The sequence below is a fragment of the Akebia trifoliata genome, chromosome 8 (genome assembly GCF_017979445.1).
Source record: "Akebia trifoliata isolate Shusen 1 chromosome 8, ASM1797944v1, whole genome shotgun sequence".
Classification (NCBI taxonomy): Eukaryota; Viridiplantae; Streptophyta; class Magnoliopsida; order Ranunculales; family Lardizabalaceae; genus Akebia; species Akebia trifoliata.
The window spans coordinates 30,838,057-30,865,937 of NC_141382.1; the positions used below are offsets into that span (position 1 = coordinate 30,838,057).

Below are 27,881 nucleotides of genomic sequence, written 5' to 3' on the forward strand. Positions count from 1 at the left end.
CATCATGGGCAACTTATTTTTTCGAGCTTCAGCTCTTTCTTCCTTTGAAGAGGCTCATTAGAAGTTTGTCTACTGGAGGAAGAGCTCATGCTTTTGGGTTTTCATTTGGTAGGCGAGACGAAGGCTTAAGGCGAGCTACCATGTGGGCTAGCTCTTCTTTCAAGGGAAGACAGCTATTACTGTACAAGGAGCGGGCCCTGTAGCTTTCTTCGCTTCCTCTGATCAAAGATATTTTTAGTCCAGGTTGACCGATAAGGCAGTCTCCGAAGCATAGAGGTGTGAAACTTCTAGCTGATGGATTCGCATCAGAGAACGGAAGAGAATTAGGAAATCGAACAGAAGAAAAATGACTTGATCATGTCTCATATTTTTCATGTCTTTGTACTTATTTTCTTTTCTGTCATTTAAATCTTTGAATATGGCATATAGATGCTCGTTTACTTTGTTCCAACAAGGGAAGTTTTATATTTGATCAAACATTATAAGTATGTGAGTTTCTAAAAAACAGAGAGAATAGTTTTGAGAATAACTTTCTCATATATTCATTATTTCTGACTTACACAGATTTCTACTTACAGGAATTACAAGAAATTTAAACTAGGAAAAGAATAACTAATTAGTTTACCTAATAAAGATACATTCCTAATTTATAAATCATTGAATAATTTCTTCCTTATTTACAGTTATTCAATCTTGGTAATTGCTGTCAAGTATCTTTCAAAATATCTTTTTTTGCTACCAAATATCTTTCTGATTTTTCACATATCATTCTAATTTTCCAACATAATATCTTTATGATTTTCCAATACTTCCTTAAGCTGGCTTGAAGATATTTTCCATATTCAGCTTGCCTATTAAAACGTCAAATTGCTTCTTGTGCAATCCCTTAGTACATACATCAGCAATCTGTTCGACAGTTGGGATGTATGGCATACAAATCAGTCCACTGTCAAGTTTTTCCTTGATAAAGTGTTTATCCACTTCTACATGCTTTGTTTTGTCATGAAGAACCGAATTGTGAGCGATTGAAATTGCTACCTTGTTATCGCAATATAACTTCATGAGCTGCAAATCTGAAGCCTTTAACTCTTCTACCATGAGTTACTGCTTTAAATTCTGCCTCTGCACTGCTTCTAGCAACCACATTCTGTTTTTCACTTTGCCAAGTAACAAGGTTTCCTCCAACAAAGGAACAATATCCGGATGTTGATCTCCTATCTGTTATACTCCCAGTCCAATCTGCATCGATGTAGGCTTCAATTTGTAGATGTTCATATTTTTTTTAAAAGTATACATTTTCCAGGAGTCCCCTTCAAATATCTCAGAATTCTGTTAATTGCTTCAAAATGTTCCAATCCAGGCGAATGCATGAATTGACTAACCATACTTACCGAAAAAGCTATATCCGGTCTTGTGTGAGACAAATAAATCAACTTTCCAACAAGTTGTTGATATCATTCCTTGTACACTACACTCTCGGCCTTAGCAGGTTGTAATTTTGTATTGGGTTCTATTGGTGTTTCGGCTATTTTACAATCAAGCATACCCGTTTCTCCAAGCAAGTCCAGTACATACTTGCATTGATTGACAAATATACCTTCCTTAGACCTAGCAAACTCCATTCTGAGGAAATACTCGAATTCATCAGCAAGCCTTTCTTTTAGTCTTTTCAGTTCAGCACTATCATCTCTTATCAAGATGATATCATCCACATAAACAATCAAAATAGCAATTTTACCTTCTGTCAAGTGTTTATAAAACATGGTATGATCTGCTTGACTTTGACAATATCCATGATGTCTTACAGCTTTGCCAAAGCGTTCAAACCAAGCCCTCAGGGACTGTTTGAGGCCGTATAATGACTTCTTTAATCTGCAGACTTTATTTACACCAAGTTTTTCTTTGAACCCCAGTGGAAGACTCATAAACACTTCTTCTTCAAGTCTTCGTTAAGGAATGCATTCTTTACATCCAATTGGTGTAGAGGCCAATTGGAATTCACAGCAAGGGACAACAATACTCGAATTAAGTTTATTTTAGCTTCGGGGGTGAACGTCTCTTGGTAATCGATTCCATATGTTTATGTAAAGCCTTTTGCAACAAGCCTCGCCTTGTACCTCTCTATACTGCCATCAACCCTATATTTTACTATCAAAACCCATTTGCACCCTACAGTTTTCTTATCTCTCGGCAAGTAAATTATTTCCCACATGTCATTCTTCCTAAAAGTGTTCAGTTCCTCAAGTACTGCCAATTTTCAATTCGGATCAATCTAGTGTTTCTTGAATGTTTCTTGGCACAACAAGTAGAGAAATATTTGAAGTAAATGCTCTATGATTATTGGAGAGTTTTTTTATAGGAAATATATTTGGCAATAGGATATTTAGTGCATGTTCGAGTTCCTTTTCTTATGGCAATTGGAATATCAAGATCTGAGGTTTTATTTTTTGGAGATATTATAGGGTTTGAATCCGAAATGGGAGTAGAAGGTAAAATAGGAATAGAAGAAGAGTTACCTGAAATATTCAAAAAGCCATTGCTCAGGGATTCTGATTGATTATGCACTGGAATGATAGAAAGGTCTTTATTTCTTTCAAGGATCCTCTTTCTAGTATAAACTAGAAGCTCAGAATTCGGATTAAATTTATCCTTTTGTAGTTTTTCCTTCTTTGTTGGTAAAAAATTGATTATGCCAATATTAGCATCTTGAATGATGTTTTCTTTTTTCTGAAAACACTTAATGATTTGTGGAGAGGATTCGGTGTCTTGAGAAGGAAAGTCAACGATTATATTGAGTAAAGGTGCAGATTTTTCCTAAAAATTATCTTCTGCACCTATTTTCTCCCCTTGAAAAAAAAAATTGGTAAAGAATGAAGTATGTTCCAAAAAAGAGACATCCATAGTAATATGAAATTTTTTTGTTTGAGGGTTAAAACATTTATACCCTTTTTGGTTAGGAGTATATCCTAAAAAGACACATTTTTCAACTCTCGGATCTAATTTAGATCGAGATTTGTTTGGTATGTGAACAAAAACTGTGCAATCAAAAAATTTTAAAGATAATTCCGAGATTTTGGAAATTCCTTTTTTAAGTAATCTAATGGAGTAATAAACTGTAAAACTTTTGTAGGCATCCGGTTGATCAAATAGGATGCAGTCAAAATAGCATCTCCCCACAAATATTTTGGAATATTCATATAAAACATTATAGCACAGGCCACTTCAAGTAAATGTTTATTTTTTCTTTCGGCTATTTTATTTTGTTGAGGGGTGTCACGACATGAAGATTGATGAGAAATACCTTTTTTCTTGTAAGAAGGTTTCCAAAACTTTATTAAAATACTTCGTTCCATTGTTAGATCGAAGTATACTAATTTTTGTTTGAAATTGATTTTCAATCATATTGTAAAAATTTTTGAATAATTTTTCAACTTTAGACTTCTCACGCATTAGATAAATCCAGCAAAGACGAGTATGGTCATCTATAAATGTCACAAACCACCACCTTTTTCCTGACATAGTAGTAACCTTTAAAGGTCCCTATACATCACTATGAAATAAATAGAATGGTTTTGATGCACGATAAGGTTTAGGAAGATAGGTTGCGCGATGACTTTTGGACAAAAAACAATTTTCACATTGAGAAGATGCAGAGTCTTTATTTTTAAACAACGATGGAAACAAATGTTTTAGATAGGAAAAACTAGGATGGCCTAATCTACAATGCCAAACCATTATTTGTTCATGAACAGAGATAGAACTGATACAACTAAAGCCTTGAGCCTTTTTATTATTAGATAGACTATCGTCAAAATAGTAGAGACCATTTATCATCCTAACGCAACCAATCATCTTCCCCAAGCTCTGGTTCTGAAAAGTACAATGAGATTCAAAGAAGGTAACACAACAGTTAGAATCTTTGGACAATTTGCTTACGGACAAGAGATTGCAGGCAAGTTTAGGAACATGAAGAATAGATTTAAGATCTATTCTTTCTGAGATTTTTATTAAGCATTTACATGTAATAGATGAAAAACAACTGTCTACAACTCTAATCTTTTCATTTCCAGAACATGGTGAATAAGATTTAAATAGATGCGAGAACTAGTCATATGATCAGAGGCTCCTGAATCAATGATCCAGGGAGCGAAATTTAGATAACAAGATAGAGCATTAGGTTTATTACCTATCTGAGCCAACGAAACACTAGGAATATCAGATGATGAATTGGATTTCAGAAATGTAAGAAGATGCTCCATCTACTCTTTAGTAAAGGGGCTGACCTCAGCTTCATTGGCAATAGGGAAAGCTCGGCCACATTTGTCACTAGGCTTGTTGTTCTTCCAATTTTCTGGTTTGCCATGAATTTTCCAGCAAGTCTCCCAAGTGTGACGCGATTTGTTGCAATAATCACACCAAACTACCTGAGGTTTGTCATCATTCCTACGCTGGTAAGTGATGGTTTTGTTGGACTTTGCATCAGAAGTCACTAAGGTAGAGCTTTCAACAGCAACACCAGGGCCTTTTTTACCTAACATCACATTTCTTCGACTTTCCTCTCTCCTTACCTCCGAAAAAACGTCACCAATTGAAGGAAGGGGCTGTCTTCCAATAATTCTCCCCTTACTTCATCAAATTCAATATTGAGGCCAACAAGAAATTTAAAAATCCGATTGTCCTCCATAGTTTTCTTGTGATAGTGGCTATCTTCCACCGATTTCCATTCATAGGTATTGAATAGATCGAGATCTTGTCACACCTATTTCAGAGAGTTGAAATACTTGGTGACACTATCCTCTCTTTGACTCACCAAGTTTGAGAGTCAACTCAAAAATTTGAGATTGATTTCCCAAATCCAAATACATCTGGCTCACATTCTCCCAAAGCTCTTGTGTCGTTGGATAGCACATATAGTTAGAGCTAATATCCTCTTCCATGGAATTCACAAGCCATGTCATGAACATGAAATTTTTAGCATCCCAAGTCGCATAGGCTAGATCATCTTCTGCAAGGGCTATTTTTTCACTAGTCAAATAGCCCATCTTCCCACGCCCCTGGATGTACATGCAAATTGATTATGACCATCGCAAAAAATTATCACCATTCAGGTGGCTAGTGGTAATTTGAACATAATGGGACTCGAAGTTGGTTCCATTAACTTTTGATGGGTTTACAACAAAGGAGAAAGGTGGGATAGCAGCGGACTCAATTGAAACATCAGACATGTTGCTACAATCGAAACAGAGAATAGGAAACAGAATAGAGAAACAAAAGAGGGAAGAATGGGAAAGGAGTTAGCAAGCAATTGCTGGCTCTGATACCATAATAAACAAAGAGAATAGTTTTGGGAATAACTTCTCATATATTCATTATTTCTGACTTACACAGATTCCTACTTATAGGAATTACAAGAAATCTAAACTAGGAAAAGAATAACTAATTAGTTTACCTAATAAAGATACATTCCTATTTTATAAATCATTGACTAATTTCTTCCTTATTTAAAATTATTCAATCTTGGTAATTGCTGTCAAGTATCTTTCAGAATATCTTTTTTTGCTGCCAAATATCTTTCTGATTTTTCAATTATCTTTCTGATTTTCTAACATAATATCTTTCTGATTTTCCAATAGTTTCCCATCATAAGAGATGCTCAGACTCTTGACCATTTAAAATAGCTTCAAACTCTCTTGGTTTATGCATTGTCGAACAAAAGAAACAAGTTATAGCCCTTTACTTGGTTTTATCGTAACTTGGCTCAATTCCTATCTATGTCTTGCTTGTGAAATGGATTGGTTGGTGTCACTCACTATCTCAAGTTCGAGTCCCATTATGCAGGACTAGTCTCGATCGCTTGTTCACTATTCCGAGCACTAGTTTGTTATGTAGGGGATCAATCTCAATTTTATGCTAATCTACTATTCCCAAGTCCGAATCCATCATGCAAGAACCAATCTCGGACTCATACATCACTGACTCGACTGCGATGGTAATTTTTCCTATCTTTAGAATTGTATAAGAGAGATTTTATTGCCACACCAACTTATGCCCCCCCCCAAAAAAAAAAAAAAAAAAAAAAAAAAAAACCCCAATTCTTACATCAAGCACCAAAGCTAAGCACACATCTTAGAGTGGCATGAGCAAAAGTTGGTGTGGCAAGAGCAGCTCTTTCATAAATACTTTTGGAATAATCTTAAAAAGAAATTGATCAAAATTTGTTATTTATCAAAATATTTCCTTATTTCCTTCAAAGATGATATATGTAAACTTGAAATTTGATTCTTTTAAAGTATTTTTATTGTTCATTTAGACATTTAACAAACTAAATAATTATATCCACAAAAATATATAAAAGGAAAATTGTCATTGGAATTTCACATCAAACTTTTTGGCCATATAAATATTTCAGTATATTTAATGGAGATATTTAAAAAAAAAAAAAAAATTTAATTTTATGCCTTGTGGACTACATCAAACTGCATCCAGTTTCCCATGAAAATTATAATGTATCAGCTTCACAAAGAATGTTAACAAAATTACTTCTTCACCAATAATCCTTACAAGAGCACTCTCCATCTTTAAAACAATGAAACCTATTGTTATCCCTCACAATGATTTCCCTCCCAGTTAACTTTGAAATCATCTTAATAGCTGTATGGCAATCTCCACACACCCTAAGATTCTTCACCACTCTAATCACCGATCCTTCTTCACTTACAACAAGTGCAAACCCAATTGCCAATTTCTCACTATGTGTCCCCACTATTTCCTCCATTTCTTCCTCCTCAACATCTCTCAGAACACAACTCTTATCGGCTATATATCCAACATCTCTCATTTTCTTCCTCAATTCTTCCAACACCCTATAAATATCCTCCAAATACTCGTGGGTCACATCTCCCGCCGTAAACTTATGTATTCTACCGTCGAACTCTACCCAACTACACCCTATTGTCTTCCTCACTCCCTTCATTCTCATCACTTCCCTGACCCTCTCGACATCTTTCCACCTCCCCACCGATGCATAGATATTAGACAACAACACGTAATTACCGGAATTTTCAGGTTCAAGTTCAAACAGCTTGTATGCAGCGAGCTCACCTAGCTCAACCCGCTTGTGAATACAGCTGGCGTTTAGAAGAGCCCCGTAGACTCCTTCATGTGGCATCATCGGCATTTTATCTACCAAACTCTTTGCTTCATCAAGTTTACCCACTCGACCTAAAAGATCGATCATGCAAGCATAGTGATCTACCGTTGGGATTTTGATTGACTCGAAAATACGTCGGCCTTCTTCTAATAATCCTGCGTGACTGCATGCTGTTAATACACCAATAAATGTAACCCGATCTGGTTCAAGACCTTCATCTTTCATCTTCAACATTAATTCAATTACCTCAGTTCCTAAACCATGAGTCGCACACCCCGCAATCATTGAATTGTACGAGATTTCGTTTCTTACTGGCATTTCTAGAAAAACTCTCTTCGCGTCTTCCATGCTCCCACATTTCGAGTACATGGAAATAAGAGAGTTGTACCCCGAGATGCTCAAATTGATTTGGTTTTTAGTAATGAAGTTCATGACCCATTTACTCAATTCTATGGCACCTAGATGTCCACACGCTGATATGACGCTCACCATCGTAACTTCATCTGGTTTTGAGTCTTTTGTCATTATCATTTCTTTGAATAACTCAATTGCTTTAGCGGAGTGCCCGTTTTGAGCATAACCAGCGATCATGGAGTTCCATGATACAACGTTCCTTTCGGGCATCTCATAGAATAGCTTTCTTGCAGATGTTAGATCGCCAATCCTTGTGTATGCTGAGATCATTGCATTCCAAGAAACTGGATTTCGATGCACTCCCATCTCATCAAAAATACATCGTGCAGTTTCGATATTCCCACACTTTGCATACATGTCGATGAGTGCCGTCTTGACAAAACAATTCATATGGATTTTCCTTGTCTCGAGTAACCCCACTAATGATTTAGCAAATTGGGGGTCACCTTGTTCTGAACATGACGAAATGATAGTGACCCACGTTGTTTCATCCGGTTGAATCCCGGCATCCATCATCTCCTCGAACAATTTCATAGCCTGTTTTACAAAACCATTTTGTGTGTAACCCGAGAGCATCGCATTCCACGAAACCACGCTTTTGTTAGGCATCTCGTTGAAGACTCTCCATGAGTTCTCCAAATCACCTTGCTTAGAATACCCACTAATCATCGCCGTCCAAGAGATGACGTTCCTCTCCGGCATCAAATCGAAGAGCTGACAAGCTTCATCTTTACAACCCCACTTCCAATACCCGGAAACCATTGAATTCCAATCTACAATTGTCTTTTCATGCATTTCATCAAACAGTCCTCGAGCAACGTCAATAGGCCCATACTTGCCATACATATCCATGATGGCATTTCGAATGTAACGATCCGAAACATGTCCCAATTTCACAACATGGGCATGAAGAGCAATGGCTCCTTTGCCAAATGATTTGATCACAATGGGGTACACAAATGCATCGGGAATCACATCGTGATATTGGTGACGCATTTGATGGAAGAGAGAGACAACATTGTGGTCATGTTGGGCCCCCAATTGGGAGTAGAACTTGAGCATGGAAGTGAAGATGAAGACATTGGGGTTGGGAAGTGAGTCAAAGAGAAGACGAGCATAGGATAAGGGGGCACGGATTTGGGTACATTGGCGGATGAGTAGGGAGATCCAATAGTTTTGTTGATGGAAGGAATATTGTATGATTTGTGCATGGACTTGTCTAAGGTGGTTTAAATTGCTTATAGAACAACATGCCAATGTGTTGAGTTGGTTCATTGTGATGTTGTGGGCCGTCCACCCATGTCTACATTTTATGGCTACAAATCACCAATTTGGGTTAGTAAGAAAACTTACTACTGATCTCCTAAATTGCAAAGGATCAAGAGAAAAATAGTAATAAGTGTGGAGTCGGTAATTATTGCTTGGGAAGTCATATTCTAAGTTTTGATACTTGATTTAATAAGAATGGTGGGACAAAAAATGTCTGACGTTGTGATGGAAAAGTTTATGTGGAGTGAGTTGGGTAACAACTTAATACCCAGGAATACAACGGTACATGATTACATGGTATAGTTTTAAAAGGGGAAATTGTATTGGCACCCCAGCTTTTACTTATTGCACCCCAATTACTTAAATTATTTATCAGACCTCAACTGGAAAACACATCCCATCTAGAATTGAGAGTGGTATTTCCACATCAAATTGTATAATATCCATAAGATAAAGCAGCCACGAATATCCACTATCGATAATAACCCATCAACAAGAACAACTTGATATCAATGATGGTCATCTACTCCAACCTCTTGATGTTGATCTAGTGCTACTCTTTGATATCTCTCAATCAAAGAAAAGAAAATATTCAGGCCTGACTTTCTTTCCTAGAGTAAAAGAAAGATATCCTCACCTTATTAATTTTTATTTTGTTTAATTTATTTGGGTGTAATAAGTAAAAGTTGGGGTGCCTATAGAAGTTCTCTTTAAAAAAAAGTATACATTAATCAAACCGCTCCTATTTTATAAAGCAACACATTTTTCTAACGAGTACGAGGGGGTTTTGTGTTTTGATGTCCCGTTCTTAAATTTAACATTTTTTGTGACAAGTTGTTCTTTAATCTTTAGTAGGGGTTTATTAGGTGTAGAGTTATCATTACTTATTAAACAACATTAACATTGTTGGGTTGTTTGGATGTGAGGCATTAAAAAGTTCTGTAGAATCAAAAATCAAGTGGCCCCCTACTGCACAAAAGCACCTTTCACTTGGCTCAAGCAATGATCAAATGATCACATGTCCAATATTAGTCACAACTTAGTCTCTAGCTCGCCCTATATAAAGAATGATTGTAGAATATGATAATATTTTTATCCTTCCCCTTCAAAATTTCAAATTTTTTTTTTCAGCATTAAAGGTTTTTAGGATTAGAAACCCAAAAATATAATTATTTGTTTAATGTGCAAATAATTACTAATTCTGTAAAGAAACTCTCCCAAATTAACCGCAACCGAATTATTACCTAATCCAAACTTTGTAACTATGCAAGGCCGTAGTAGTAAGGGATATACAAAATATGATGCATCAGATTCTTATAAAACCAAAATCAAATCAGCAGAAATAATTTTAAGCCACTTCTTAGCTTTCCCATAGAAATAAAGAACTCTCAAGATTTTACCGAACCATAATTTGAATTCAAACAATGCTTTAGAGTAGAAAAAACACAATCACACGTTTCCCCAAATTGACACCAAAAATAATTTTGTAATCCTCCTCTACTTCTCCAACCCCAATTTGACATGATGGAGCATGAAGCACATGATTCTCACCCAATTCTCTTAATAAGCATATTGTAAAGACTAAATTTAAAACATCTCATAAGTTCAAATTAGCAATTACCTACCTAAAGTAAAAAAGAGCCTTCCTAGACCCCCAAAAAATTTGATGTCAGAGAATAAATCCTCAGCTTCAATTATGTAAAGCCATAATGAAACAAAGGGTTAGGATTTGTGTTAAGAGATGGCAAAGTTTTTTGTAATTTTTTTCAATCAACTGTCAATCTGAAGGTAAACCTTCTTTTTGTTTGGGATTGAGACCTGCAATGTGGTGTATAAGAAATAATAAGAACCAGTGCTAAACAAAATCATCGTTCAAGCAAAGAAACAATTTCTTTCGAGGTGTCCAACCTATCAGTCCCAAACAGAATAAATTACAACTTGATGACTGGGGGGGGGGGGAAATGTTCCAACTAAATCTCATCAGAAATAGTACAAGTGCTGCTCCCCTTCGTAGAGAAAAGTCTAATTGTTTCAGATCACAAAAAAGGCTTGGATTTTGATCCCCTCCATGTCCTTGTATCAAAAACCTGCTAAAAAGAAATCCAGCCATCATGACACATAGCAAAATAGGATATTTTGTATGATTGTTTTTTTTCTTTTTTTGATCGGTCATTTTGTATGATTGTTACTCTAGGCAACATATAGAAGTGTGCCTCCTATTGAGTAAATTGTCCAGGTTTTTGGACAATAATGTAGGTTGACCGTGTCAAAGATATGCAATGCAAGAGATAACAATCTAAAACTGAGAAAAGAAATTATTTCTTCCAGTAAGAAGATTGGATAAGCTAAGAATTAAAGTTTGCTGAATGTATAAATGGTATGGGACCGATTGATTTATTTTTCTACAATAAATGATGCGTGATTATGAGTCCCGCAAGAAGATGAAATCTAAGAAAAGTGAATTACATAGACAATCCATTTCAGATGGGTTTAGAAGTTTCTACAAATAAAACTAACCGCACTTAATTTATCTAATGTAACTGACAACGTCAAAGATGTGCCTGGCAAAAAAAAATTCCTCTATCTAAGTCCACTATATACTAACCTTCTGATATTGTTAGCCCAACAAGGAATTTGGTACTTTACTAATTGAAGAACTTCTCCAACCAGTGTGTGTCCAACAAATGGCTGAGTTGCCAGGAGAAATGCATATTCCCTATGGAATACCACAACTAATGGGATGATTTCAACCATGCATGGGTTAGTCTTGGACAGACAAAGGAATGTGAGCAATCACAAAGAATATGTTCATGAGGTCGATCATATTTTGGTGATTTTGGGGTTCTAGAAAATTCAAGAGGACAAACATTGATTTGCTCAGTGTTAAAACTAGTGGCAGGGGTTTGCTCCCTCTAGTCATGTGTTCAAAACTGGGTGACCTCGACTTACCCTGTTGCACGTTGGGAAACTTCCTTGGAGTCGGGGTGTGCAACCATAGTGATTATCCCATATCCCAAAAGAGAGGTGGGACACCCTATGCTATCATAACCAAAAAAAATATCTTGATGGGACATGTAAATCTTGGGTGGCTGATCAAGGACTCTTACAATTACAAAGCAGCACAGGATTCTCACCAAACTGTCTTCACATGCAATTACAGAACCAAAAAGACAGAATGTTAAAGAGTAATTACATGAAACACTTGAGGGGGTCAACTTCCATCTGTTAACCAACCAACTACTCCAAAAGACCGATCTGTTGGAAAGGGGGAGAACTATGAATATAAGAGGGTCAGAGGGCTTAACAGGGGTATGATAAACCAGAGAGTAGAGGAAAATATACACTTGACACCATCCACCCGAGAAGACCTTTGGGATGGTTTTGAAATACACAAGTTCCATGATCCACTGGGATGGATTGGGGGGGGGGGGGGGGGGGGGGGGGGGGCCAGATCCAGCATAGATAGAATTGTAAAACATCTCACAAGTTAGAAGATGGTCTTACCATTATCTTCTCCTCACAGCAGAATTCTGTGCACGCTGTGCAGTTGCTTGTTGAGTTTGGGAGGCTGGCTGCCCAGCAGCCTGTTCCTCGGGCATATTCATAGCTTGAGTGACAGCATTCACAACGATAAGCCCAAGAGGGATCAAATACATCCACTGTCACAGGAGAAAAGGAAAAATAAACAAGGGTTTAAAACTTCCATGTTGTGTGAATCTGCAAATAATAACAAGGGACTGTTTGGATTAACAGAGTAATGGATTTTTAGGGCCTGTTTGGAAAGCAGAGTTGGTATTGGAGTTGGAGTACTGAGAGTTGACAGCAACTCCAGAAATGAACCCCATTGTTTGATTGCCCGAGTGGTCAAGTGTCCCAGATGGAGTTAGCAAGGTAGCTCCAGCATTACAAGGGGTGGTGAAACCCCGATAAATTTGGGACTTCATGAGGTTATAGGAGTTTGCAATCTAAATCGTGAAACGGAGTTGAATCACTGGAATGGAAACTCCATCTTCCAATAGGCCCCAGATGTTTGCAATTGGAATATTTTCAATCTATTCAAAGTGGTATATTTATCATATTCAAATACAATTTGATGAAAAGGGCCCAGGTTCTACAGTTTTGGGAAAAAAAAGACCCCCCCCCCCCCCAAAAAAAAAAAAAAAATTACAGACCAGAAGTTCTTTTGCATCCAAAAGGACGAGGAATATTGAAAGAACACTCACATATTTAGCCCAAAGAGATCTCTCCGGTGGCTGTACAGCTTCACCCTCTCCAATCTCCCCACCAAGAATATCTTCTGCAAATGCTGGAGCTCTGCAAATTCCAAGCAAGTGTTTCAGTGATTCATCAAAAAATGCAAATACAGGATGTGCTTTAAATGGATAGATGGGTGAAGGAACGAACTTCCAAGATGCATTAGCGAAAGTGTAATGCCCCAGGCCCACAAAAGTACAATATTGTCTACTTTGAGCCAAAGTCTACACAACTTTACAAAGCGTTGTAAAGCCATGCGGACTTCGGCCCAAAGCGGACAGTATTGTATTGTTGTGGGCCTTGGGCGTTACAAAAAGATGAAGTTTTCATGCTCATCTTCATTACGAGATACAACCTCTACAAAGGACAAGGTGCCACCTCTCACAATTTTGTGTTATAACAAAAAAAAAACACCTAAACTTCGAGCTTGTACATATTGGATCCATGCAATGGAACTGTATCTACCTCAACACTGACATCCATTTGTAATTCCCTTAAATAAAAAAGGATTATTGAATGAAAGAACCAACAAAAGTACACGTTACCTTGGTGCCTGATCACTGCTCTTCAGGACCGTGTATGAGTTGAAAGACCATTTTTTTGGCTGAAATAAAAACAAGAAGTTATCACCCAAAAAGAAAGAAAGAAAAAGAAAGGAAAAAAAAATGATGGTTGTAGGCAGTTGATAGGAATCAACCACAATCCATTTAGGAGTCACTTCATTATCCCACCCATTGGGATCTATCCGAGCACACATGGTGCACGTGGAAGGGGTGACATGTGTGCTCCATGGGATTAGTTGGGTGCTCTAAGAGACCAGGAAACTCAAGGTATCAAAAAACAATTTTGATGGAAGATCCACATGGGTAGTTTAGGCATTGCAATAATAACGGGCAGTAGTATTAGTTGGGAGATCTAACAATTATTTTATGTTTTATTTATTTCTTTCTTTATTTTTATGCTTTAGGGGTAGTTTAGTCATTTATATGGGGCCAGATTATGGGCCTCTATATAAATCTTATTTTGTGTTTTTTAGTATATCTAATGAAAAGAAAAACTGCAGCTTGCTCTCTCTTTCAAATGTATGAAGCTTAAAGAAACCCTAGGTGTGATTCCTAGGATAATATGGATATGATACAAACACATCCATCTCTTCAACCCTAGATGTGATTCCTAGGATATTATTGGTGTGATACAAATAGATCTACCTCTTCTTCTTATTCTCCGCCATTATTCTTTTCAAACCCTAGATCCTTCATCTATTCCTTCTCCAATCTCCAACATTATTCTTCTTTTCAAACCCTAGATTCTTCATCTATTCCTTCTCCAATCTCCAACATATCCGAAACCCTAGGAACCTTTTTCTATTGTTTCTTTTATATTTTTTAAACCACAAAATACCTATTTCTAATTTCTTTCATAATTATAACCTCTTTCTTTAAGCTAACATGTATTTCTTTAACCTTAATCTTTGGAAACCTTAACCCTAATCCTAAGAAAATCCTTAAGGGTTCTACATCACAGTTGATCAGTTTTTTCTCCGTGAATGTTGTATGTTTCAAATCCTAAACACAATCTTCATTGTCAATGGTGTCCCAGCTTCATTTGCAAGGATTTGAAGGTTTACAATTCCCCTTTTGAGAAATGAACTCGTACTATGTTTCATGTTTTAACAAGAAAAGAGATCTAAGATAATTTTTGGATAGATAATGAGGACCAATGATTGAATGGAAAACAAGACACACATGCATGGAGATGAGACCATGATTCTGTGAGCAATGGCATTGATCTATGAAATCCCCAAGGTGAAAAACTAACACAATTTCATACTCACCCAGCCTATGCATCCTTTTGAACTACAAAGATATAGAAATGAGCCATAAAAAGATCAACATTAGACCATTTGGATTGATATTGGCACGAGATTTTGCAGATCGAACCAATCAAATTGTCGTTTATTCCTCCAGGTACAGGATGCATACTTCATGTCATTGCTTACTGTCCTTACTATCTACCAGGCTGGACCATGAGGCATGGGTTTCTCAAACAGTAAAAATGCAAACTAACATATTTGTCACACTAAAACCAACATTTTTTTTTTTTGCCCTTGAAGATATTTGACAATGCCTCTGAAATTAAAAAACTGTGAGAATAGAAACGGCCAAGAGAAATAAATACATGCTTGGTCAGGTAGCTTTGACACTAAGATCCAAGTTACAGTAAATGATGTAATTTGACAGCATTTAGGTTGGGTAAGGTCAACCGCTGTTAATGGCAAAAATCCGTTTTCTTTTCCTTTTTCTTTTATATAAATTCATGTGGGGACTAGTTAAGCAAAAACGGCACAGAAGAGGAGATTGGCTGGTCAAGGTCATTTGGTCGACTGTTTTTAACTGTGGGCTGATTTGTTGGAGAAACTGTTGAAAAGATAAATTGTTCTTGCTTACGTATCTCAGTGGCCTTGGATATTGACATGCACCAGGGGAACCATAGTTAACACCCAAAATATTCACGCCGTCCTGCAAAAAAACCATACATGAGAACAAGCTAAAGTTAATGGAGAATGCCTGTCACAAAGTATCACTCTGGACAAAGCCATTTAAGGACAAAAATGAAGTATCACTCTCAAAAAATCCATAACTTAGAAAAGGATTATTTTCTGCATCTTTTTTTCCCAGAATTACAAATTCTTAAGAGATTAAATTTGAATACCAAAAGGATCATGCTTTACTAAATATCTAGAACTTTTTTTTCTGTTTTCAGTTATTTGGCATGTCATTATATACTGATAATTAGGAAAATTTACCCAATTTCACCAAAGCAAAGGAGTAATATTTGAAAATCAGGTGGCTGAAACTCTTTAAAATAATGTGCGCGTCCATGTGTGTGCGTCTTTCCCAAACCTTTGATGTTAAGTGGAGAAATACCAATAACACTTTTGTAGCATTGATCCCTAAGGTACAAGGAGCAACATATATTTAAGATCTTAAGCCAATTAGTTTCATTGGAGCCATCTCTAGGATTACACAGCTAAAATGCTAACTTCAAGGGTTAAATCCATAATCCGCTAGTGAATAGCCACAGTTAGGGCACCTTTTTCAAGGAAAAGAGGTTATTGATTATGTTCTTATTGCTAATTAAGGCATTGATTTTAGGATCCGATCGGGTAATCCATGAGTTTTTTGCAATTTTTATTTGGAGAAAGTCTATGATTATGATAATTGGAATTTTTGGAACATACATTGGGTTGTATTTGCTTTGGCAATGTGTGGATTATGAAATGCATCTCCTCTATATACTTCTCTATTTTGTGTGAAAGTAAGCCCAACTTATTTTTTTTAAAGAGTTATAGAGTCCTATGGCAAGGCGATACTCAATCTCCTTTCCTCTTTGAGATAGTAGTTAAACCTCAAGGTAGGATTATTTTAATGGCAGTTGAAATGGGAAATGTGACCAATTTTGTGGTAAAGGAAAGGAGTTGAATGGTATTTTGTCTTCAATTTGATGTCACATTGTATTTGTGGAAGCGTCTCCGATTTAGATTCCTCGGAAGTCTTCTATGTTGCTTTGAGGTGATGTCCGTTCCAGCCATTAACCTCTCAAAAAATAAGGTTTTGGGGGATGGGATCATTTCCAACATTAAGTCCTTTCCAAGCGTCTTGGGTTGTGAGGTAGGCCCTTTCTTGCAACCATCTTGGTTAACCTCTAGGCATTGATTCAAGAATAAGTCTATCTACGATCCAACATAGAAAGAGTTAGCAAATGCTATGGTTCCTGAAAGTATAGACATTTATCAAAGGGTTATAAGTAGATTCTAGTTAAGAGCACTACCTTCAAGCATTCCTATGTACTTTATTTTCTTATTCTCTGTGCCCAAGATCATTGAGAAGCAAATTGACAAATTGATCCACGATATTATATGGACTCATAAGGACAAATTCCACTTAGTAAGTTGGAAGAATGTACGTTCCCTTATTTGCTGATAGGGACATCAGAGTTTATGGGTCTAATATATTTGAGTCATGTTTTAGTTTTAGGATTTTATTTTATTTTAATTATTGGGCTTTTATTATGGGCCTATTTTATTTTTTTTAGTCTTATTTATTCTAGAAGTTTATTATTAAGTTAGTTTAGGAATTTGATTTAAGTCTAGGTACTATTCATGTCACTTTTATTTAGACTTTATTTTGAGGGGTCAACTTATTATATTACATTGATTTTGGTGACGGTTGAAAGATTACTCAGTTTACCTATCCAACGAGCCTAAGATTTTGTGATTCCGATAAGTTCTGAGAAAGTTATGGTCAAAATACTGATAAGGTAACAGTTCTATAGGATTTGCATCTCAAGGTCAAAAGTCAATTCTTATATAATTTTAGGATTAGGGTTTTGAGTCTAGCCTATGTATATGGCTATTGTAATTGATTTCAGAGTTGATGAATGAAAAAAAAAATAGAATTGTTTTCTTTATTTTGAATGTTGGTGCATTCAATGTGATTGATGCCATGAAAATCATTGAAGTAATTCTAAGGTAAATATATCACTTTCTTTAATCTTTTTATTATCTTCTATCTTCTTTCCTCAATCCATCTTCTCTACAAATTTTTTTGTTTATTTATAAGAGATCAAGAAACCACCAAAAATAACCCTTTTATCCTTTCAAGAAATCAATCCATAAACTATGTTTTCTTGATTTTTCAAGGTATCTTGATTTCTTGAATCTTGATTTCTTGAGTTCTCGAATTTTGATTCTTCAATTCTTCAATTCTTCAATTCATTAACTTTGATTCTTAAATCTTGATTTCTTGAAAATCCTTTTCCTCAACTTTCAATCCTTTCCTCGTTCTCTCAACCTTTAATCCTTACTCTATAAACCATTTTCCTTTAACCCTTATCCGGCCCCAACCAAAATATTGTAATTTACAAAACTTTGCATTTTACATCTCAATAGCCTATTGGGATTTTGGAAACCCTTTTCCTATTGTCGCCCATATCATTAAACTAATTCCAAATCCTAAATCAGATCCCCTAACCCCCAAATTTTATCTTCTTCCCTTATCGTCCTGCATAATTAGAACACATAGCTACGAACCACAGCATCGCGGGATTAATCCCTTGCCCACAATTGAAAACTTATTCCACTTGGGCGGGCTGCCATCAACTCCATGGTGTTTCATTCTTGCGAACATACTCCCTGAGCGGAAGTTACTCAGCAATTAAATCTTCATGAATATATTTTTGTTCTTTCATTATAGGTAACACTCTTGAAATATCAAAAAATGGAGCCCATATGGAATACTTCTGAAATTAAAGCCACCTTCATTTAAAACTTCAATTTTGTATAACCTTATTCAAAATTGGGCAAACCTATTGTCAAATCCTACTCAACGAAAAATGGAGGTACTCATGGCAGAACAGAGGAATTTGATCTTTCACAATAAAGTGAAAGATGGAGCAAAGTAGCAAAGCCTTGGGTTAAAAATAAAAAATAAAATCAAAAAAGAACACAATGTGGTTATTGCACTTAAATGATTTTTGTAGTTCCAAATGATGTGAAATTGGAAATGCAAAATCTATTAAGCAGTACAAACTTAAACTCTTCATTTAGGTATTCCATATTAAAAACACAACGTTTTTGTGGGATGGAAGGTCATTGATGCCCCCATAAAATAGCAAGCTATGGGTTTCTTTAATCAATATTTGGGCTCTTTTACGACTTGAGAAATCCAAAGGAAAGGTGTTATCAACTGGTGAAGATTCCAACTTGTTAAGTGTTGATACCACGACCTGGATTCAAAGCCCGCCTTCACCTACTAATTACTAGCCACTAACTCACTTGCTTATATTTTATTAAAAAAATGATCAAAGTTTAAGAGTGCAGTTTTGTGAAAGTTGTACTTCATAAGCTTGAAGGACTCCTACACTTTAGCACAAGTGCATAATATTTTGACTATAATATCCCCTAGAGTAGTAGTTCATCTAACAAATTTACACCATGTTAACAATTTCTCCATGATGGAACATCATATAGTCCTCAAACTAAGTAGGCATACATCAAAAGAAGTCAATTAAAGTTGCAAGAATATGAGGAATTCTAGAACAAATACATATAAGTTTCTACTATGTTTGAAGCTTTTAGGAGGAATTTATCAATATTACATCAAATGGGAATACAAATTGTGGGTTGCTATTACCGTGTGAATGACAAAATGCTCATCCAAACTTTGTCGTGGAAGGCACCTCTGAAATGAATAAAAACAAGTTGTTTAAGCAATATGGTCAGATTAATAAGAAATACATGACAAGGGAAAGTAATGTAATTGCATTTCCATCAAAACTAATGAAAAAATAATAATTTAATGATAACAGAGCAATTAATATTTGAGGAAACACCATAAGAGCACCCACAAGTGTGACATGACCAAAATGTAACAAATGAAAAAGCGCCAGATTTGCAACTTCCTACTTGGTACACTACAAATCATTTGCATTTGCACTACAATTAGTTTGCTATGCAAGTAATGTTTTGAAAAAACATTTAACAATGCTAGGTATTCACTTGGAAATCTCTTGCAAAATCATTTCATTTTCTTCACTAATTTTATAATGCAAAATTTTTTGTAGTGGTTTTCTTATTAAAATCAATTTCAACTTATTCAACCTCATCAAATCAAATATTCAAATTACAAAAATACCCTCAATGTTTGCTACATTAATATGTATGACTTTATGAAAATTACCCCCATTATATATATAATTTTGGGAAAATTACTTAAAGGACCCTCGCGAAATGGTTTCTGTCTAAATAGTCCCTAAGTTTTGCACGGTAGCTTGATAGAACATTTAGTAAACTTTTTCTTTCTTAATGGTCCCTCGTTACTGTCATGTTCACCGCTCTTTTATTTACTATCAAGTTCACCACTTTTTACTATCGTCGAACTCGACGCTTTTTTATTTAGCGTCGAATTCACAATTTTTACTATCGAACTCACCACTATTTACTGTCGATTTCACCACTTTTTATCTACTGTCGAGCGCCACACTAGTAAAACCCAGCCATTTTAAATTTTTGAGTTTTTTCGACTAAAATATATGGAAAGATAGGCTAAAAACTTGAGATAACAACTTGTTTAGATGATTTCAACTCAAAAAAACCATTCTTGATCGATTTTCATCCAAAAACTAAGGAAAAAAAGTGAAGAAAAAAAAACCATAGTTTTTTGCATACATCTTCAAAATGTTTGAAAAACCCCTTGCAAATGGCTTCTTTTTCCTCCTTAAATGTTTTCCAACGGAATTGAGCCCCCAAAACTCGGTTGAGATGCCAAAAATCAAAATTTTTGGATGAAAGAGATGAGTTTGAGCGGTTAGGGCATTCAATCGTGAGAAATGTGGGAGATGAGGTCGAGGGGCTGATTAGAGAGACAAAAGTTTACTAGATGGCCCATTAATAAACCACCCAAAACTTATGGACTATTAAGAAAAAAGTCCCTCCGCCAGGTCTTTTAAGTAATTTTCTGGGTGGCTCAATATAGGGTTAGGAATTGACTCTATCCCATCAACGTATGATAAAACTATTATTTAGGTTATTTTCAATATCTTTTATGAAGGCTCTGCTTGGAACACTACAAATAACAATTGACTTTTGTCTCTATCCCATCAACAAATGATAAAAGTCTCTAACAAGGGGTATTTTTGTAATTTCAATATGTAATTAAATCTAACATACAAGAGCATTTTCATAAATTTATGTATATATTGCAGTAATAGGGATTTAGGGTATTTTGTAATTTTGTAATTTTATTATTTTTATAAGGGATATTTTAGTAATTTTGATATATACATAGGTTGGAGTTTAATAGTTTTGCAAATGATTTGTGGTACTTCTTGTGTCACAAATCATTTGCTGAAATTTCTTAAGAATTTAGGTGATACATGCAAATTTTTTGCTTGTATAACCAAGCACCAATAAAATTGATTTTAGCAAATAATTTACAGCATACCAAGCAGGGCCTTAAATGTCAAAAAAGGGCATTGGTCCTACTACTTGATACTTCTTTCCACAGTTTACCCTTACTAATTGATACAAAATTCATCAGGACCTAGTGCTTTCTCAGCACACATTGAAGAAACTACCATAAACACCTCTTCTACCTCAATTGGTCTTTTGAGCTACCATTGTTTCTCTAGGGAGAGAGTGTTGAACTCCAAATTGTCAAGATGTAGTCTACATGATTCCTTATCTAAATAAAGATTCTTGTAGAACCCTGCAATTCCTTCCTTCCTTTCAATGGCAACCCTATTGATTATTAGCTTTGAAATGTGATTGATTTTCTTGTGATTATTTGTCATTTTATAGAAAATATGTGAATTATTGTCCCCTTCTTTCAGCCATCTAATTCTTGATTCTTTTCTTCCAATTGACCTTCTCCAACACCACCACTTTACAAAGTAACCAAAATACCTTTGACACTTGAAATACGTTTAGAAATTGCCCTACACTAGGAACACAACTTTTGGACATAATTCTAGGACCAAACCAAGCTTTTCGCAAGAATTATAATATTTAACAAAAATGGCAAAAATAACCCTAACACTTGAAATTCACTTAGAGATCATGTTACGCTTAGGAAAACACTTGGAACACGTGAAATGATGACCAAAGACAAATAGGACACTCCACAACTTTTACAAAATCTTTAAAAAATTACCAAGCAAATGAGGAAAATGTTGAGTGCTTGGAAAGCTAGATATCTTTCTAAAGGTGGTAAGTTGATCTTAATTAAGAGCACTCTTTCTAGCATCCTAGTCTATTTCCTCAAGTTGTTCTCAATACTTAAAAAGGTCGAAGCTCAAATCAAGAAATTGGCTAGGGATTTCCTACGGAATGATCGTGTAAGGAACCAAAAATTTCATTTGATCAATTGGAAGATTGCCTATTGGCCTAAGAAGAAAGAAGGGCTTGGGTTTAGAAAGTCTAGGTTATGAACTAGGTTCTTTAGGACAAGTGGTTGTGAAGATTTGGAACAGAAAGGGTCTACTTTTGGAGGAAAATCATTGAAGCTAAGTATGAGGAGGATCCAATGGGTTGGGAAAGCTACTCGACCAAGTTTTCTTTTAGTTGTAGTAAATGGAAAGATGTGTGCAAAGTATCATAAGAGTTTAACAAGTAAAACCGCTACAAAGTGTGTAGAAGGAACCGAATTTGTTTTTGGGAGGACCAATGGTCTAGGGATACCCACTGCAAGTTGCTTTTCCAAGTCTATTTTCTATGTCAACAACAACACACACAAAAAAAAAGATTTTCCATCTCTTCTATAATGCTTCTTAACGGAGGAGATTCATCTTGGGATCTTGGATTTAGGAGAAGTTTCAATGACTGAGAGGTTCAAGAGATTGTTTCCTTTATGAGAATTTTACATTTCTATGTGTTTGCTCACAAGGCAAAGAACTACAGGATTTGGAATGGTAGTCATGAGAGTAAGTTCGCAGTGAAATCTTTCTATAAATTTCTTGAGGGGTGATAGGGATCTTTCATTCCCAACCAAAGAAATTTGGTTCCAAAGATTCCATCTAAAGTGTTTTTTTTTCTTCTTTTTGCGAGAATTGTTTCTTTGGCAAAACTTTTTTACTCTAGATAATGAGAAATTATCTTTGTGGATTTTTGCTTCATGTGCAAATCCAGCAAGGAATCTATAGACCATTTGCTTCTGCATAACGATTGTGTTCATTCTATGTGGTATTTTGTTCTCTCATTTTTTCAAGTCTCGATTTTCCTAGGCTGGTTCTTCTGGTTTTCCAAAGTTGGAGGCCCTTGGATATGTTTGGTAGACAGAGGTTTCTTTGGAATCTTGCTCCTCTCGTCGTTTGGGTTTATAGAAAGAAACAAACCAAAGGATCTACAACAGAAATGAGCAGTCTCTTCAATAAGTCATCTTCTGTGTTTAGGATTTTTATTTTTAATTGATTATGGAAAATAGGGAGTTTAGAGGGTTCTCGTTTAAGGATTTTCTTTTTAGGTGGGACCTTATCAAAAGTTAGCTGTTGCTCTTTTATTTATAAGGACATCTTGTTTTCCATTAATAAAAAAAATTAGTTATTAAAAACAAAACAAAATTATGTTTTGTTTTATTATTACTGAGCAAGCCATAACTTAAGTGAGTTATGTTAGAGTGTGGGCCCCTAGAGAGGTTGTATGTCGCATACTTTGAGAATCGACCAACCCAAGTTGGGTTGTTTAGTAGGCGTTTGGATAGGACTCCTTGGCTACTTCTGACTCTTGCGGGGAGTTAGAAGTCGTTTGGATGCGTTTGTATGAACTACTCTTTCGAAGAGTTACTCCGCGCAAGAGCAAGAAATTACTCTTTATGAAGAAGTCAAGAAAACCTATTTCTCAAAACTCTTCTTGCGGGGAGTCAAAATCTAACGGTTCGTTTTACCAAAATACCCCTAACTTTATTAATTTTCTATGAAAATATTTCTAATTCATTTGCCCTTAAATCAAACAAAAGAAACATTTATTAATATTAATTTTTTTTTTTTTTAATTTTGAGTATAATGGATTTAAACACATTATATTAATATTTAATATTAAAATATTATATTATATTATATTATATATATTATATTAATATTTATAGTTAAACACATTATATTAATATTTAATATTTAAAATATTATATTATATTATATTAATATTTATTATATTATATTATATTAATATTTATAGTTAAAATGTCAAAAACAATATAGTTTGAAGGCATATTATGACACTAAAAGACAGTCTGTCAATTTTTTTTTAAAATTTTGAGTATAATGGATTTAAACACATTATATTAATATTTAATATTTAAAATATTATATTATATTATATTATATTAATATTTATAGTTAAAATGTAAAAAACAGTATAGTTTGAAGGCATCTTATGACACTAAAAGACAGTCTGTCAATTTTTTTTTTTAATATTATGTTAAAAACAGTCAGTCAAAATTTTTTTAAAATTTTAAGTATAATGGATTTAAACATATTATATTAATATTTAATATTTAAAATATTATATTATTATATTATATTATATATATTATATTAATATTTATAGTTAAAATGTCAAAAATAATATAGTTTGAAGGCATATTATGACACTAAAAGATAAAAAACAGTAACTGGTATAATATAAGGGTATTCTAGTCTTTTTTCTAGAAGTCATGAGAAGTCAGTATGGTTCCCAAACAAACTTCCAGCACAAAAGTACTTCTGCCAGTACTTCATAGAGTTGATTGCCAAACGCCATTTCTGCACATAATTACTTTTCCAGCTCCTCCACAGAGTACTTCAGCTACTGTTCTTTGGAAGAGTAGTTCTGCTCCTGGTATCCAAACAGGCCCTTAGTTGCTTTAGCATTGAGGGTAGTATAGGTGTTTGATGTTTTTTGTTTTAGATTTTCTTAAACTCTATTTAAATATTGTTAAGGAGATTATTAAACATTTGGGAAATTCTTCACTAATTGAATTTGGTGTGTGTGATGCCAAGAAGCCTTTAAGTGATTCCAAGGTTATTTTCTATCATCTCTATGTTTCTCTTTCACTTCTTATTTTCTTTTCCCTATTTCAATTTAAATCCTAGATAGCATAGATGATGTAGGAAATCTACAGCTCTAAATAGTTTTCTAATTCTATTAGATTTTATTTCTATTTCTATTTCTAGTAGGATTTCTATTTCATAGTTATGTTAGGAGTAAAATTCCTTGTTAGTTTCTAATTTGTTTTAAATTCGTTTTTATCATTTAGACTATAATTTGAAGTGCTTAAAAGTGTCCAATTTTAGTTCTAATAGGATTAGAAAGTTTATATTATGTTATGGATAGATTAGGAATGTTAATTTTTAATATTTTAGTAGGATTCTAAGTTGTTATGATGATGTTATCTTTATAAGGAGCTCCAAATCCGAAAATTAATAATTATCAATTAATTCAATTATCTTTTCTCTTTTAATTACTTTTTAGCTTTATGCTATATTTTCTTTCAAGCTATTGCTTGTTTATCAATTGAATCTATTGACTCAAATTGATTTAGAGTGTTCCACTGAACAGAAACCTATTAAATCTATTGATTCACACGCTTCCGCTATGCCAATAGACCTAGCCGAACCTCTTCCATTTAAAACCTATTTGTTTCAGCCCTACCCCCCCAAATACCCTAATGTCATGATGGGGATATCAAGCCCATGCCCATATTTGTTAGCGGTCCATATTGATCAGGAGTCTTGAATTTTTTTTATTAGTGGTCCATGATTTATTTTGGGTTGTGTTTAAATTTTATTTAATATTTTAGCCCCCTCTTAGATAGTCCACATTTTAAGTAGAGGGTACATTTTAATTTTCTAATTTAAACCCCTCATAATCCATATCCTAGACCTCTTACATTAAGCCCATAAACAATCTTCCATTGGTATCCCTTCATTCAAGCACTTAAGGGCTTGTTATTGTAGGATTGTTATATGCCTTAGGACCCTGCTTAATCTTGATTACACTAAAAGCAGGCCCTAGAGTTAGTTCAACATAAGACATGAAACAGGAGGTATGACAGCATCAGATTGAAATAAAAGCAAAGAGTTGAGCCAACATACCGCTTTGACTGACGAAATTATATAATCCTTCCCAGGAGGACTCAAAACATTAGATGGTAGCCTTATGCTATAGAAATCATCGTCTTTCAATAGTTTCTGCAGAAAGACAATATTAAAATCTTAAGAGCTATTGTTAGGTGCAAAATTATACATATATTGGTGTCATCACATGAATCCAAAAGGCAATTCAACAATGGGAACCTAATGAGGACATCATCCTGGGGACACAATACTCACAAAAGTATAGCAAGCAAAAAAACAAAAAGTAGAGGGAGAAAAGAAGTTACATTGAAGTCTTCCTTCTCTGTTTCCGTAAAATCACTCCTTGAAAACCGTAGTTTCGTGAGAGTCTGACAAATTAAAATTTCAGAATAATTAGACAACAAATAATTTAAGACTACAACTAAGCACATAAAAAAAACAAAGATATAATAACAAAATCAGTTGTACTTCACAAATGAAGAAAGAAAATTGAAAGCAATGAAAGGTTTTTCGAGTGACAATCAATACCTCTTCACTTAAGTGACCATTTTATTGAAAATAAAATCCATGAATTTTTCCACCTCAGGATACCCCCAATGGGAGTAAGAATGAGGTGGCACTCCTAGTCACAAAATTCCCCCAATTTTACCAAAAAAAATCGTAAAATTCTCTGAATAAAGGACCATCCGATTAAGTTGGTCGATCAATCAATGATTTATCGATTAATCATTGACTAGTGTAACATTTTTACTCTTCAACCTGAAAATTTTATTTTGGTCAGCCTTCAAATCACAAGAACAAGATAGAGTTCTTAGAGAGGTTGAAGATTATGGATTTGGGGAAGAACCTCAGAAACATCATTCCTACAATACCCAAAAATTTCCTTATTTTATTATGAAATTATCCCGAGTTTATCTGAATCGAGTCCCTACTGATTGCCGAATCTGAACTTGATTACTATGTTTGCAATTGGTAGAGAACGCAAATCCATTTTCAAATAAATTCGAACCCTAAAGCATTTCAAATTCCACTAAATCAGAACCTAATCGAGACCTAAAACTCAAAAAAAAAAAAAAAAAAAATAGTATAAAAGAAAAAAAAATTTGCATCAACCTGTCCGCCATGATTCCAGGTCTTGAGGCGAGCAGTGAAAGTTCCTGCTGGAGAGAATTGGGAATCTCCAAAGGAGTGTTCGAGGGAGAACTGAACTTTGGAATCCGAATCTTGATCAGAAGATCTCTTTCTGATCGGCTGATATGAAGGAGGAGATCGGTTAGGGTTTATGGGGTCGACATCAAAAGAAGGGGATCTTCCACCTTCGAGTCCAAACTCCTCGTCGTCTTGGAGAAGCTCATCAGATTGAAAAGCAGACGACAAGAAGAAAAACAGGATGAAGCACAAACACAAGCATAGCAGACTTCTTCCTCTCGGCATCCTTTCTTCAGAAATTTGTTTTTTTTCCTGGTTTGAGACTTAAGAGAGTAATACTTCATCAATTTATATGTAGTTACGTTAGAGGCCCTGTACGTGCGTTGCACGTGCTGATTGTATGGTCATAATATTGCATTTATTAGTGCTGAGAGTACTATTTTCCTTGATATAAACTTTATATGAGACTAACAGAATTTTTAATACAATATAGAGGGGCTGGTTATAAAATTAATAACATGATATAAGAAAAAAAAAATGAACATAGATTTAAACTAATTAAGTTTACCTAAATTTCATTTTAGTGAACTTGAAAATGTACCAAACCAGATCAGAAACTCAATCGATTTTTTGGATTATATATATAATATTTTGTGGAGATTTTTTTATTTTAAATATTTAAATCCAATTTTATATTTTATAAATACACTACAAAAAAGATAAGAATTAGAGGCCAAAAATAAGGGTATTTTTGTAAAAAGCCTCAAAATAGTGTTTTTGCCAGCGTTTTATAGAAAAACGCCCCTTAAACCCATGCAATTTTTTTTCCTCTCTAAATTTAGTTGACCGATTATTAAGTGAATTAACGGCTTCTTCTCATAACAGCATCAAAATCGATAGCCATGGGAGGCACTCTTTCAAAAACCACCTGAATTTTAGATATTCAGGGCGTTTTTTGTGGCGTTTCTTAAAACCGTCGAAATCGGGGAGGAAGATATGGTTTCGAAGAATGTAAATCGTTGTCTCATAGTTAGCC

The 27,881-nt window shown here is 34.8% G+C and overlaps 2 protein-coding genes across 3 annotated transcripts; both read right to left on the reverse strand.

Moving 5' to 3' along the window:
- Window positions 1-6,443: 6,443 nt before the first annotated feature.
- On the reverse strand, window positions 6,444-10,518 carry LOC147396506 (Pentatricopeptide repeat (PPR) superfamily protein). The gene has a single exon (XM_086451143.1). It carries the CDS (start codon window positions 8,837-8,839, stop codon window positions 6,545-6,547), a length of 2,295 nt encoding a protein of 764 aa, XP_086307269.1. The 5' UTR covers window positions 8,840-10,518; the 3' UTR covers window positions 6,444-6,544.
- A 141-nt stretch (window positions 10,519-10,659) lies between these two features.
- LOC147396507 (ER membrane protein complex subunit-like protein) lies at window positions 10,660-27,175 on the reverse strand. 2 transcript variants are annotated; one of them, XM_086451144.1, is made up of 9 exons: window positions 26,810-27,175; window positions 26,002-26,064; window positions 25,715-25,810; window positions 19,282-19,329; window positions 15,535-15,606; window positions 13,633-13,691; window positions 13,057-13,147; window positions 12,338-12,492; window positions 10,660-10,920 (listed from the first exon to the last, which is right to left on the reverse strand). In XM_086451144.1, exons 1-8 carry the CDS (start codon window positions 27,128-27,130, stop codon window positions 12,340-12,342), a joined length of 903 nt encoding a protein of 300 aa, XP_086307270.1. In that variant the 5' UTR covers window positions 27,131-27,175; the 3' UTR covers window positions 10,660-10,920; window positions 12,338-12,339. The 2 variants fall into 2 exon arrangements, with proteins under 2 accessions (XP_086307270.1, XP_086307271.1); XM_086451145.1 differs by having other exon boundaries at window positions 10,660-10,923.
- Between the last annotated feature and the right edge of the window lie 706 nt (window positions 27,176-27,881).

Coding starts and splice junctions, on each gene's coding strand:
- LOC147396506 (XM_086451143.1), bottom strand. CDS start 8,839: ATGAACCAACTCAACACATTGGCATGTTGTTCTATAAGCAATTTAAAC.
- LOC147396507 (XM_086451144.1), bottom strand. CDS start 27,130: ATGCCGAGAGGAAGAAGTCTGCTATGCTTGTGTTTGTGCTTCATCCTG. Junction 25,811..26,001: donor CAGAGAAGGAAGACTTCAAT/GTAACTTCTTTT, acceptor GTCTTTCTGCAG/AAACTATTGAAAGACGATGA. Junction 12,493..13,056: donor GATCTCTTTGGGCTAAATAT/GTGAGTGTTCTT, acceptor CTCCTGTGACAG/TGGATGTATTTGATCCCTCT.